General features: G+C 37.2%; 1 protein-coding gene across 1 annotated transcript in view; it reads left to right on the top strand.

The window, feature by feature from the left end:
- Window positions 1-1,096: 1,096 nt before the first annotated feature.
- HAPSTR1 (HUWE1 associated protein modifying stress responses) overlaps window positions 1,097-14,483 on the top strand; it is a 42,272-nt gene continuing 28,885 nt past the window's right edge. The window contains exons 1-3 of the mRNA XM_051963564.1: window positions 1,097-1,416; window positions 2,407-2,487; window positions 12,311-12,586. Coding sequence (XP_051819524.1) covers window positions 1,194-1,416; window positions 2,407-2,487; window positions 12,311-12,586 — 580 coding nt within the window. The 5' untranslated portion in view covers window positions 1,097-1,193. The remainder of the gene's footprint in view (window positions 1,417-2,406; window positions 2,488-12,310; window positions 12,587-14,483) is intronic.

Here is a 14,483-nt window from a genome sequence, read left to right as displayed (position 1 = left end):
CTATGCTTCTTAGATACACACTTCTGTGATTTCACTATTAGATTGTGGTCATCCAAGGATATTTCCGTACGCATGTTCATTTTACTGGGCTCTACCGGGCTGTTGCGGGTATTGCTCTTGTGTGTCGGGTAGAGGGAATAAACAATGATGAACCAAAAGGGGGACGTGATGCAACTCGGGACCCAAGGGTAGAGATCGGTTTGCGTCTTGGGAGCCAGTGATACGGGATAAAACCCATTCTCCTCTAAAGGAGGTCCCAGCCGGGCGCGGCTCCTGCACTGAAACACGTGACTCCTTGGCTCTAGCCCATAGCTAAGGGTAAAAGACGGCTGACAACCTGCTTGGGGCAAACGTGAAGCACGCATGCGCACCCAATACTTCTAGTTTTTTTTTTTTTTTTTTTTTTTTTTGCGGATGCAACCACTCTTGGCTCCTCCTTCTGCTTCTTCACCCTCTTCCCCCCACTCCCTCCTGCGCTCTTCACCCTTTATGACATTCCCTCTCCGCCACCCTCCTCCCCTCTCCCAAGCTCGTCTACGTCACGACAGACACTCTTCTGCACCAATCATCTCTAGGGATCGGGTGGGCCGGGGCGCGGAATGAGGCGAGACTAGCCAATGAGGGCCCCGGAGCGGGTGGGACCCGGAGAAGGGGAGGGGGGAGAAGTGGGCGGCACCTTCTCCTGTCAGCATGTGGGCGGGGGAGGGGGGCGCGGGGCGGGGGGAGGAAGGAGACGAGGGGAAGCGAAGCGGCCGTCGCCGCCGCCGCCGCGTTCCTCAGTTCTCAGTGTGGGCTCCGTGGCGCAGGCAGGGACTGTGAGCGAGGGGCGTGGGGGAGCCGGCTGAGAGCGGCGGCGGCGGCTCCGAGGCGGTAGCAGCGCCATGGGGGGGCGGTAGGAGCGGGCCCGGCGGGCCGTGTAGGGGAGAGAGGCGGCGGCAGTTCTAGTGCTCATCTCCCCGGCGGCGGCCCGAGCGCGGCGGCGGTTGGCGGGCAGCGGCCCGGCCCTCCGGCGGGCCAGGCTGGGGCTGAGGGGGTGGGGTGTGTGGTGAGCTCGGGGCCTGGGGGGTGGGGAGGTGAAGGAGGCCCCGGGGTGGAGGGGAGAGAGAGCAGCCGGCCGCTGGGCCCCGCCGCCAGCTCGCCAGACGACGAGGACGACGACGAGGAGGAGGAAGAAGCGGAGAGGAAGGAGGAGGATGGAGGATAAGAAGGAGGAAGGCGAATCCGAGATCCAGGAGCACGGGCCCGAGCATTGGTTCACCAAGTGGGAGCGGCAGTGCCTGGCCGAGGCCGAGCAGGAGGAGCAGCTGCCCCCGGAGCTGCAGGAGGAGGCGGCCGCCGCGCAGCCCGAGCACAAGCAGCAGAAGCTGTGGCACCTCTTCCAGAACTCGGCCACCGCCGTGGCCCAGCTCTACAAAGGTGAGGCGGCGTCCCCGAGACCCCCAAAGACCTTCCCTCCTCGTTCTCCCCCCAAAAAAGCAGACAGGGGACACAAAATGGCGGAAGGTGGCGCCTCGGCTCCCGGACCGGCCCCGGGGCCCGGGCAGTGGGGCGGAGTCGCCCCCGGCTCCCCACTCTGACCCCGGCCTCCCCGGGAGTGGGGGGAGGGGAGCCCTGGTCTGTGGTGGGTGGGGGAGGGAGGTCGGTCGGTCTGGTCTCCGCCCCGCTTCAGGTGGGGGCCCGAGGGGTGGGGCCGGGGTGGGGAAGCCCTGCCTTCCGGGGACGGGACCGGCGGGTGTCCCCGGTTGAGAACTCCCCCTTCTCTCTTCCCCAAAATGGCGAAGCACAGCCCCAGGACGGGGGGAGGCGGGGAGCGGCCCTGGCCTTAGGGGGAGGTGCTGTGCCCCGGGCCGCGAGCGTCCCGGGGGGCGGGGGGAGGGAGGAGAAGGAAAATCCCTCCTTGGGCTCCCGGGGCCACCCGGCCCGGTTTGTTTGCTGCTCTTGGGGAGGTGTGAAAAGCTGCCGGGCGTTCCTGGTGGGTGTGGGCTGGGGCGGAGTAGGACGGTGGGCGTCGGGTTATCCCTTGCCGGCCCGGAAGCTCTGGGCCTCCCCCACTTTGCCTGGGTCAGACACCACCACCGAGGCCTCTGCCAAATCCGGGAAAAGGGGAGGAGGCGGCGACGGTATCAACAAAATGGCGAAGGAAGGGCCGGCTCTATTGTGCCCGGTGATCCCGGAGCCGGGGCTGAGGGGAGGGGCCGCTGTCCTGGTCGAGCTCGGGCGTTTACTCTGTTGCGGCTTTGAGGCCTGTAGCGCCGGCCCGAGGGGTTGGGATGAGGGGTCAGCGATCGGCCTTTACACGGTCTGTGAGACTTGTAAAACCCCTGAACAAAATGGCGAAACCTAACATGGCCGTTCAAATTGAATGATTCCAAAATCCTGTTTTTCTGTGTTTATGTGTTTCTTTAGATCGAGTATGTCAACAGCAAGGACTTTCCCTCTGGGTTCCCTTCCAAAATGCAGCCACTGCCGTTACCAACCTCTACAAAGGTAAAGATGACTTGTATGTCTCTCCAGGCTAGTCTGTGACAGTGCTGGGGGGATTTCAGAAGTAGGTGGTAGGGAGCCTCTTTTTGCCTTCTGTGTGTGCAAGAAATTGTTTACAACTTCGAGTAATTGATTGCATGACTAACTCTGAGGGCCATACATTTCAAAATATTCTTGAAGCGTTGTAATTACATGTGAGGTATTACTACATTCTAAATTCAGAATACAGGAAAGAAGGTAGTTGATAGTATTTGGGCTTTTTTTTTTTTTTTAATCCAGTGGTCATAATGGGAGCAACACTTTCAGTTGTCTTTTCCAATAACATCAAATGATTGATTGCTTAGTTATATGCAAATGAGGGTATCACCATTTGAAGTTAAATGATTTAAGACACCTGATATGATCGTCTGGCTAGTTAGTAACTATGTTAATATTCTCTAATAAGTTGAAATTATTCTTTTTATTTCGAAGTTTGGATAGGAGGTCAATCTGTCCTTACCATTGATTATAAACAAATTTTGATTTTGGTGATTTTGCATAATGAACTTTTCTTTGATGACATCAAACCTATCCATGAGTCACTTAATACTACTGCTGAGGTTCATTATCAACTAATTATTGCATTTTATACACACTGATTTTGAAAATAAGGAATATGTCAAAGAAGGTTTTGGAAATCAACTACTTGATTTAAAAGTTAAACACTTAAAAGTCGACAGCACTAATGGTATTACTTTGCATACATAGTAGTTTCTGGATAAGTTGTTATGCAAAAACCAGAGATGAAAGTAGCAAGGGTTCTCTACATTGATTTCTTGTTTCCAAAATTTAGGATTACATGGATGATGTGTGAATATGTAGGTAACAGTAATATTCCTTATGAAAAGCTTGTTATTATAGTCTCTTTGAATTGCTCATGTAGTTTTCTATCACTAAATTTGAAAAGGTTGATGTGATTATGAATGTTTTTAGGAAGAAAGTGTTTGTTTTTTTCTGCTAGTAGTTGAGACAAGTGATAGTTCTAATGAATTCCCATTTCTAAGTGCCATGTTAAACCTAACCTATGCTCAACCTTTGCTTTCCTTTTGGCTATCAGTGTGGTAATTTGAAGGAGTAAGTATGAAATAGTTAAGAATGCTTTTATCTTTGAAGGTGTGTTAGTAATGAAAACACAATGTTGCTAATTTGGAAAAAGGCAGGCCAGAATTTGTGTATCATTTGAATTATATTTTAGAAGTATAAACTTACATTTTCTAAGTACTAAGATGAGAAGTTAGTGAAAAATGACATGTCATGCTAATGTAATGGAGATTCTGGAACATAAAACATTGCTGTATGCAGAAATTGAGGTATATTGAAATAATCCCTAAATTTCCTGAGTTTTTATAGAAAAATCTGTTTTAGAGTGATCTCTCTATCTGTAAAAAATGGAATATTGGCAAAGGGAGATGTTATTTTTTGGTTCAAAAGCAGCACATTTTCAGTAGTTTTTAGCAGAGTCTGAATGAGGTTTTCCATTAATAAGTATTTTGCTTGTAAATATGGTTAAACATTTACTTCTATCATTGTAAATATGTTGATGTAGATGATATTTACGAAATTTGCTGTAGTGACCATCACTTGTAATCCATTTTTTGAAAAAACTTCTTGAATAGTGATTTTCTCTCCCCTCCGCCCTTTTAAAAATTTTATCCTTGAAATGGAAAAGATCAAAGGATCTTAGATTTAAGGATGGAATTGATCCTCAAAATCTGATGCAACTTCTTTATTTTATACTTGAGAAGACTGAGGCCCAGAGGTTGTGATTAGGCTTATTGTCATGAAGATGAGTCTGTTCATTGTGTCACTTAACTGCCCTGTACTGAAATATTTTTTGAGAGACAATTGGGATTAAGTGAATTACCCAGGTTCAAACCTTTGGTAAGTGTCAAGCGTCTGAGTTTGGATTTGAATTCATGTCCTCTTGACTCCAGGACAGGTGCTCTTTCCGAAATGTTTCTTAGTTGCCTTTTATATTATATAAAAACTGTAAAGCTTTTGTGTATGTGAATCATTTATCAAACTTCCATATTGGAATTTAAAACACCCTAGGAGTATTGTGAAAATAGTTTTAACTTTGTGGATTTCTTGAAAGTATTTTGAAGACTTTCAGGACTCCCAGATAGCACTGCTTGCTTTTATATATGCTAAGTTGTGTGATTATATTCAGTAAACTAAAAATGGGAGGTTTTGTGTACTTTGGGTACTCTTATTGGCTACTAATTATTATCTAAAATGAATTTGAGAACAGCCAAAGTGAAAGTAAATCTGAGAATCCCTTTAAGGGGCCTGTCAAGCCTGTTGGTTGCAGCTTTAATCAGCTGTATGCCAAAGGCCTGGAGTGAGTGCCTGCTCCAAGAACATTCTTTGTGTATTTACCATTATCCCCCTTTTAAATGTATATAGGAAAATCCTGACTGCTGATTTTTGGCTTCTTAACTAAATTTAATAACCATGAATCACTAATAATATTTAACTTCTCATTTTAAAATAAAAATAAGTTAATCAGGTTTTTGTATGTTTGTGAAATTAAGATGTACCCTAGCACATTGGTATGAGTATAATTTAGTTCTTTCCCAGGCAGGATGGTGATTATTTTGTTGTTGTAAACATATCTCTTAGTAATTGTTTCCAGGTTCCCCCAATCTTCTTTGGTGACATGTCTTCATTTTTCAAGTGTTGATGGCATTAGGAGTGAATTGCCTTTTCTGTTTTAAAACCTAGATAATTATTAGATAATGAGCTGATTTTTCTCTCAGACAGTTGTTTTCCCATCATTGATTACTATTCTGGTCAATCCCCAGCCTAACTGCTGTGAGATTCTTCTGGTTATAAGTAGCTACCTAAGTACTTGATTAAGGGCTTACCTCAATCCCACTTAATACAATTTTTAGGAATATCAAAAGTAGATAAAACAAAGTAAAGTCTATGAGACTCTAAATCCTTGCCCACACTCTGGTTTGGGGGCTAGTTCTTTGAGAGCTTTTGAAAATGGTTTTGGGAAAGGTCAAAGACAAATGACTTAAATTGCTAATTATGGTCCTGAGTAATTTGTCATTAAGTTTTTTCTAATATTTTTTCTTTTGATTCTGTCTTTATCCATCTATCTATCTAGGTGTGGGGCTATTGAGTCTGATATTTTAGTGAATCTTGGCTACTACTTAGTAGTTTGAGAGAATTAACTCCTAGTGACAGTATTAGATATGCCTCTAGGTTTATGGTATCCTAGAATTTAGAGATGGCCAAAAATAACTTAGTGTGGTAGAAAGGACACTCACTTTAGAGTTAGGAGACTTGGGATGAAATTCAGCCTGACACACTTAGCACCTTTTGGGGTCTCAGTTTCTTTAATTATAAAATAAGGGAATTGGACTGAGGTCCCAAGATCCACTTTACCTCTAAATTTGTGGTCCTAGGTGCCCAGAATTCCTCATGATTAGTAGAATTAGAATGTCAAACTCTGTTCTTTTCACTTTCTCTTTCTCTTTTCATTATACCATAACTGACTTATTAGCAGTCCAAACTATTTGTAAGTAGTGTTAGTATAATAATGTACTCAGTGTAAGTAGTCGTTAATGTTTTCATCTTGGATAAAGTTTGTTCAAGAGAATCTTCTCTTTGAGTAGGATTTTAAGTGAAGAGTATTAGCATTATTATATTGACTAAATTTATAAGTACTGGTTCTGTGTGTGACCTCCTTACTCTACCCTCAAATAAATTCTGCTTTTGTCTTTTCTGTTCTATAGCCTATGATCTCTTAAAACATTTTTTTCCTCCAAAGCTCTCAACATTCTGTTTGTAGACATGAGAAGAATTTTTAGGACTAACAGTCCTAATAGTCCTAAGAACTATTCTTAGGACTATTCTTGAGTACTGTTTTTTCCTCCAAGTCTTGTCTTTTTTGAGTTACTTTCCGTTTTGTGACCTCTATATAGAGATGCCAACTAAAGGACATTAAAATTCTAAAGGTCAGAGGGGAGAGTGAATGCGAAACTCAGGGAAACTTTCTAAAATCTATAATCTAAAATCTGTTTAAAAAATAACTTTCTGGAGCTAGGTTAATAAACCAAATCATTCTTGTAATATTGCTAGTTAACTTTGACTTTTAAAAACAAACAAACAAAACTTTTACACAGTATCATGAAAGTCCTAAATGGATGTGTCTTTAGATAAACTTCATATAATTAGGGAAAAAGCCTCATCCATCCATTAATAGTTTTGTGTAAAAAAATTTTAATGGGATATTTTAAAGTAAATATTGTTTTGTAGCAAGTTTTTTTTCTCCCTCATTTTTGAACCATCTCTTGTACTTGATGAGAAGATAGTCTGGTGTTCTAAAATCTAAGTTGTTTTGCACAATGTATAGGGTATTTAATAAACTTGTTTTATTTATTACTCCAATTGTTAATACTTTGTTTTTATTGAGAGGCAACAGAATATGAAACTTGGAATCAAATTTGAATATGTGAAGAATATAAATTTATTTTGGGGGTGATGATTTGAACTTTGCAGGATTCCCCTTTTCTGGTGCATATATGCAGATCTGGCTAACTCTTCAAATGGTTTTAGATTTGCCTGAAGACATGGAATGATTGAGTGACTTCTCTATGGTCACACTTCTTTCTGCATAGGAAACTGGGCTTGAATCTAGTTTCTTGATTTCCTCAGCCTTCTGTGCATCATTCCTAATCATTTGGGTTAAAAATAGATGTCTAATTATATAATTTAAGATACTAGTAAGATTTGAAAAAAGCATTTGTCATGTTCTGTAGACTTAGGTGATGGTTACTTTTAAGGAATTTTGTAAAGATGGTTTTTCTTAGTTCATTTTTTTATGGTCGTTTCATATTTGAACAGAGTAAGATAGGAAACCCTTAGAAAATCTCAGATTTCTAATTGGGGTGAATTTGAAAAAAAGAAAAGTATTTTCTCCTTTGTGGACAGCTAGATTGATAATTCCAAGATTTAAATTCTTAATGTTTTGCTATGATTAATTTTGAGTGGCTTTGAACTCTGGTTCTTTGCAGTCTAATATTATTGAACTTGGAAGACTATCTCCTGGTGAAATTAAAAAATTCTGATATACTATAACTTTTAGCTTTAAATAGTATCCCATTTCAGTAGAACTGCCTACATAAACCTATTGAAATGTGAATTTTAGCTGATCTGAAATGACTTATTTTATGAATTTACTTTTAATAAGAAAGGTCTTATATGATGATAGATGGTACTGTTGAGGTCCTGCCAAACTTTGGGTTTTTTTTTTTTACACTTGGGCTTTGGCCTCAGGAAAGTAGTTTTGGATACCAGCAATGGTGTGCTGGTCAATGTTTAACAATTGACTCTTTGGGGGAAAATATACTCATGTTTAATCTGCATTGTTAACATTTTCTAAGTGACTTAAATCTAGACAATCAGCAGAATCCCTGATTTATAGCATTTGTTAAATTGTGAGGTGTAAGAACTTACTATGAAAATGTAACAGCTGGCTCCAGTATACCTTTAGATACTAATATCCCCTGAATCTCCATGTATATACTTAATTATTGGTGGGACCTTGTGGATTTGCCATAGATTTAGAGATTAGGAGTTAGTTTGTTCATAGAGTTCAAAGATGTAGTAGGATGTAGCTATTGAAGTTGATCCCTTAATCCTAGAGCTCATAGTCTCATTTTAGACCCTGAATTATTATAAAAACATTCGATCAAAAAATTTAATTATTGGACTTGAAACTTAAGAGAACTAGGTTCAAGTTCTGTGCCTGATATATAAGGGAGTGTCCTCCAAAGTCAGTTATATAACTACTCTGAATCTTAGTTTCCTCTTCTTCAAAATGGTGGTAATAATTCTTAAACTATGTATCTTACAGTTATTGTAAGGTAAATGCTTGTTAAATCTTACTGTTCCATATAAATGTGAATTATTACTATTACTACTTTTCATGCAGGTAGTTGCGAGCTCATAATAAGGAGACACAATGCATTTGTTTTAGTTCAATTAAAGTCACAAATAAGAATTACCATGCCAGCTAAATAGATAGATAAGAAAGAATATTTTAAAGCAGGTAAAACGTTAAAGTTTAGAATTTTAAAGGTATTTTTTATTTTCTTTCCATGTGTCAGACTTATTTGCTGATTTAGGAAATGACAGTTTGGAGAATCCTTGGGAATAGACTGTCTTTGTGCATTAATTTAATAGTGCACAGTTTAATAATTGTTATCCTAAAAATATAAAAGCATACACCTGAAAAAATATATATAGCTGACTTAGTATGTTTTTTATATACTGTATTTTTGAAACTATGTTTGCAGAACATTGAGTCCTTTATTTTCTAAAGTCTTTGCTTGGCTTCTTGTTACTAGTGAAGGTAGGAAGGGCTTAAAATAAATTTCTGAGCTGAAATGATTGACCTATATAATAAAAAATGTGTTATAGCAAGGATTCAAAATTATTGCATAGCTACAATCAGTGTAACATTTTTAAAACCATGCCTTAAATCTGCATGATTCAATTATAATTTTTGTTCTTTGAAAATTTTTCTTTTAATGTCTCAAGATCAAAATAGAATTTGTTTGCCTAGAATCTGCAGTGTTGTGTCTTTTTAACTACTTTATTGACCCTTTTCAATTTGGTTTGTATGAAATTTTGCTTTTCATTTTTGCTATCTGGTTTGTATGTATATACTTCTTTGCTTGCTTTCTTATACTTTGGACTGTTATTTGTTTTGCATATCTTTGTGGCTAAAATTTGTTTTTCTGTCCTGACTTTTATTCCTGAAATGTTGTAATCTGACTAGAATCTTATCTTCATTTAATTCCTTGTAAAATATATTCCTCTTAAATTATCTTTTGCCCTTACCTATTGAGGAATTCTTAATATGAGAGAGTGAGGAGTGAAACTGGGGATAGATTACGTACTCTATTTAGGATTTTTTTTTTCAGTGTAGGCTTGAGCACCTTTTTTCCTTTAATGTGCAAGAAGCTAAACCAGAGAAATTGGGTACAATGAGACACCTTAGATTTATAGCATGATTTCACTTTTTTGTTTTTTATAATTACCACCTCTTCTAATCATAGAACAGGAAGTAATTCCCTGGGTCAACCATGAGAAAGTGTACACTACTAGATTCTTCTTATTAACTGCTGTAATTTAAATCTGTTTTCTCTTGTATTCTTAGTGGAAGCATAATTGAATATTTTTTTTATGATGTATTTTTATGTGTAATTCCCCTGTTTAATTTTTTTTGGGGAGGGGGAGAACTTGTTTTAATGAGCTCTCTTCTAAAATTTATTGACAAAAAACTTGTGGTTTGAAGTACAATTTTAGTATGAGCAAACTCAGTGAATAAAATAAAGATGAAAATAATATAATTGGGATTATAGTTTTAGATAAGGGATGTATGTGTATATATATATATATACACATACATATACATATATTTATATATATGTGTGTGTATATACATACACATGTAAAAACTTTCCTGATCTAGCTATGAACTTAAAGAATTTTTGTTTGTTTTTCTAATTCTGCTTTTTGTATTTTTGTTACTTAGATCATTGTTTTTTGTGTTAATCACTTATTTCCATGGTAATACCTTACCTGTAATAAAATTAATCCACAGAATGACTGCCTCATAGTGTATAGAATAATTCATTTTGTTTAATATAATAAAGATAAAGATTAATAAATATTTAACTCATTATAATGGAAAGATTTATTTATTTTTTGGTTTGAGTGATATATGTCACAGGCTCATTTTCTACATGCCAAATTTCCATTTTCAGTTTGGGATCTGACATGATTAAAAAAAAAAAAAAAGATCACTTTCTACTATTTGAAACTGTAGCTAGTCATTATTTTTTCCTTCTAAAAATGTGTCTAGGGTTTGAAACTGCAATGGAAGAATTTGATAAATTAAGGAATTTTTTTTTTCATTTTATGAAATAGTTTCTTTTCTTTACAAAAAGACCAGGAATAAGAGGGATGTGCTTTATTTAAAAATGATTAAAGATGCAGCATCTTTTTTTTTTTTTTTTTTTCCTGAGGCAGTTGGGGTTAAGTGACTTGCTCAGTCAGGGTCACATAGCTAGAAAATGTTAAGTGACTTGGATCAGATTTGAATTCAGATCCTTCTGACTTCAGGGCTGGTGCTCTACTGCACCACTTAGCTACCCCCATGCATTATCAATTCATTAAGACTTGGAAACAAGCTTCAGTGACTTTTAAAATTTTCCAATATTACTGTTAAGAGAAATTGTATCAAAGGAATGTCAAATTAAGAGGGATCATTTTACTGAACCTGATTAAAGTATAAAAGTGGACAAATGTGAAAAGTGAGGAGATAGTGTAGTAAATTTTAGGCCAAGATCCTAGATTGAGTCCATAGGCATTAGAAGTGGTCTGCTCACATACCTGCAGAATACCCAGGATCCAAGAAAGATGTCAAAGTATTCATTTCATGCTCAAGTTTAGTATTTTATAATCATCCTAAAAGATGACATTTAAAAAAAGTACTTTGACAGGGCTTTGCTATGTTAAATTACAAATATGTTTTTTTAATCACATTTGTTAAATTTCTGTGTGGGAATGTCTTTCTGAAATTGTATTGTAAATGAACATGTACTTAAGATTTGATTTCATGTAATTTTTTTTAGTTAATCCTTTCCTAATAATATTTTATTTTTTCATTTACATGTAAAAGATAATTCTTAGTATATTTTCATTTACATGTAAAATATAATTCTCTACATTTCTTTTATTAAAGCCTTTTATTTTCAAAATATATGCATAGATAATTTCAACGTTCACCCTTGCAAAACCTTGTGTTCCAAATTTTTTCCCTCCTCTCCCCTTTCGTAGACAGCAAATTCAATATATATTAAACGTGTAATTCTTATATACATTTCTACAATTATCATGCTGCACAAGAAAAATCAGATCAAAAAGGGGAAAAAAGTGAGAAAACAAAATGCAAGCAAACAACAAAAAAGATTCTACATTTATTTTTGTAAGATTTTGAGTTCCAAATTTTTTCAGAATCATTTTAAACTTATTTCCATATTTATCATGTTTCATTCAGTTTTTAAAAATTTCAAACAATTTTTAAAAATCTACATATTATTTGAAATGGGTACGCTTTTATTTCCCCTATCATTTTCAGAATTTCATTGAATTGGGAGGTTGGGTGGGAATTCAGGTTTTAAAACGTAAGTATTTTGGTTGCACTTAGATTAAAAATTATGGGAAAAAACTCGAAATAAATTTCATATGAGAGCTTCTCAGTGAAGAAATAAAATTGACTTATTTCAGATTGATTAAATTTCATTTAATCTTCTGTCAGAACTTATATTTTATATTCTACTTGAGATACGATGCAATATTTTGGTCATTCAGAAAATGTCATTTTGATGAAAGATAAAATTGAATTTTTTTTAAAAGTCAAGCAATGTTTTAAAGATGATGAGATCTGAATCTCATTGCTTTTATTTAGCATGAAGATCTACAATTTGGAGTTGGGTAAAATGCCATGTAATATTTCCAAGTCAGTTTAACAGTAGCTTTTTTTTTTTTTTTTTTGACTGAGGCAATTGGGGTTAATGTCTTGCCCAGGATCACATACCTAGGAAGTGTTAAGTGTCTGAGGCCAGATTTGAATTCAGGTTCTTCTGATTTCAGGGTTTAATTATATTGCAACTAGTCTCAGCCATTTGTAAAATTTCTACTTTGAAATTTAATAATAAACAAAATAACTAATAAATATATTTACATTTTTTTTTTTTAACAGAAAGTGTGGATGCCCATCAACGGAGTTTTGATCTAGGAATTCAAATTGGCTACCAGCGTCGCAATAAGGATGTGTTAGCATGGGTTAAAAAACGCCGAAGAACTATTCGTAGAGAAGACTTGATCAGCTTCCTCTGTGGAAAAGTTCCTCCTCCACGAAACTCTAGAGCTCCCCCAAGACTAACTGTAGTATCCCCTAACCGAGCTACTTCAACAGAAACTAGCTCATCTGTAGAGACTGATTTGCAACCCTTCCGTGAAGCCATAGCTCTGCATGGTAAAGCTTTTTAAAAACATTTCTCTGCTAAAAATGATTATGCCTTGTTTGGACTATTTTTTTCTATCACAGCTAAACTGTATTGACATTTATAGGTGTTAATCAGGAATATAGATAAATAGAATGTTAACCAAAAACCTAGGTAAATAGACTCTTAGATTGCTAGGTAGACTTAATTTTCCAATGTCCCAAATGCTGTTGTTTTGAGCTAAATATTCTGTGCCAAGTGTGTGTTTAGCAGGCAATGAAAATAGTATGCCTGAATTTGTAGTGTACTTGCAATTGGTTGGATTTTCTTATCTCATTTGCTAAGGACATTTTTTAGATTTTTAAAATATGTAACATTTATAATTATCGTGACTTACCTAATTGCAGCTAAGTGTAAGGATTCATTGAAGTGATAGCATATAGATAATTTTTCTTTCAGAAGTCCCTATAAAAGTATGCTTGTTCTATAGTAAAGATGAGCTTATGTGACCAACCAAAAGTGGGAATAACAAATGAAGTATTACTTTACGTTATTTACTCTACCCTTAGTTCCTATTCGCTGATATCATCTGGAATATTGGGTATCTTAATAAGCTTATACCCAGTTTCCTTTTCTCAGGGCTGGAATTAATATGAACCAAAGACTTTTTTTTTTTTTTTTTGATATAACAGAATTAACTTTAGGAATGCAGTTCATTGAAAAGTGTTTTTAAAAAATAATTTATTTAAATACTTATAATAATGTTTGTCAGAGACTTTGTTTTGTTTACACAATATTTTTTCTTATGCTAGAATTCTGTAGAAGTATTATTATTTCTGATATACAGATAATGACAAAGAAAGGCTCAGGAAAGCTAGGTGTCTTACTAGTGCCATAGCTACACAAATAGTAAATAGTAGAATTGGGATTTAAAGCTGTTTTCTACTAGCACATGGTCAGTGTACTATGATCTTCTAGATGTGTGTAACTCTCTCTTGCAGTCTAGATCACAATCCATACATAGCTAGTTGAGTGATGTTCTTGTCCATATCCTCAAACTTTGCAGTTGAGCAAACGTGTACCTAATGTGCTGGGTTTTATTGCATATTTTGAGTACCATCCCAGAATTTGTGGTATTTATCTGTTATCATTGGCACTCAATATAAGACCAGCCTGTTTTCCTTTTTCAGAAAAGTTTTCATTGATATTTTCTGTTTTCTTACACCACTATATATTTTCCTGATCATATATTTCCTAGAGAATTTCACTTATGCCACTTGTTGCATGTAAATCATAATTGGTTGTGTAATTGGTAATACTTTTCAACCTGTTTAGGTCTAGCATTGTTTTTCAAGTTATCTGTAATTTTGTTATTTTTTGAGATTGTCTTCTATCATTTCAGATAAACTTCTGAATTGTATGGTCAGGAAGCATACTTGCTATTTGTCAAGCATTGTGCTAAAAGCAAAAATAACCCTTGCCTTCAGGTTGAGCTCATGTTCTAATGGGGGATATATACACAGAGTAGATGGAAGGTAATAAAGGTAGGGATAGAGAACGGCTAGCAGCTGGGGAATGGGGTAGGGAGAAGAAGATGTATTGGAGAGGGATAAACAGTCTAAATAATGGGATTTGAACTGAATCTTGAAGGGAAACAATCAAGGTTGAGAAAGCTGACTATTGGTATGGAGGGGCTAGCTAGTTGAAAGGCTAAAATATGGAGCATCATGTATGAAGCAAGCAAGCAAGTGTATCTAAATTATAGAGTACATAGGAATAAAATGCAGAAGGCAGGAGTATAGATTGAAATTGTTGAAAATGCTGCTCATTTTCTTACAGTCCAGTCTGTTTGCTTACTCATCTCATTGTCCATCTAAAGTGATGATCCTTAAATGCAGAAATACTGATGGACTAATTAATTGACTACTC

The sequence above is a fragment of the Antechinus flavipes genome, chromosome 1, assembly GCF_016432865.1.
Source record: "Antechinus flavipes isolate AdamAnt ecotype Samford, QLD, Australia chromosome 1, AdamAnt_v2, whole genome shotgun sequence".
NCBI classification, from domain to species: Eukaryota; Metazoa; Chordata; class Mammalia; order Dasyuromorphia; family Dasyuridae; genus Antechinus; species Antechinus flavipes.
The sequence above is the reverse complement of the archived record's forward strand: the minus strand, read 5'-3'. Positions and strand labels throughout refer to the sequence as shown.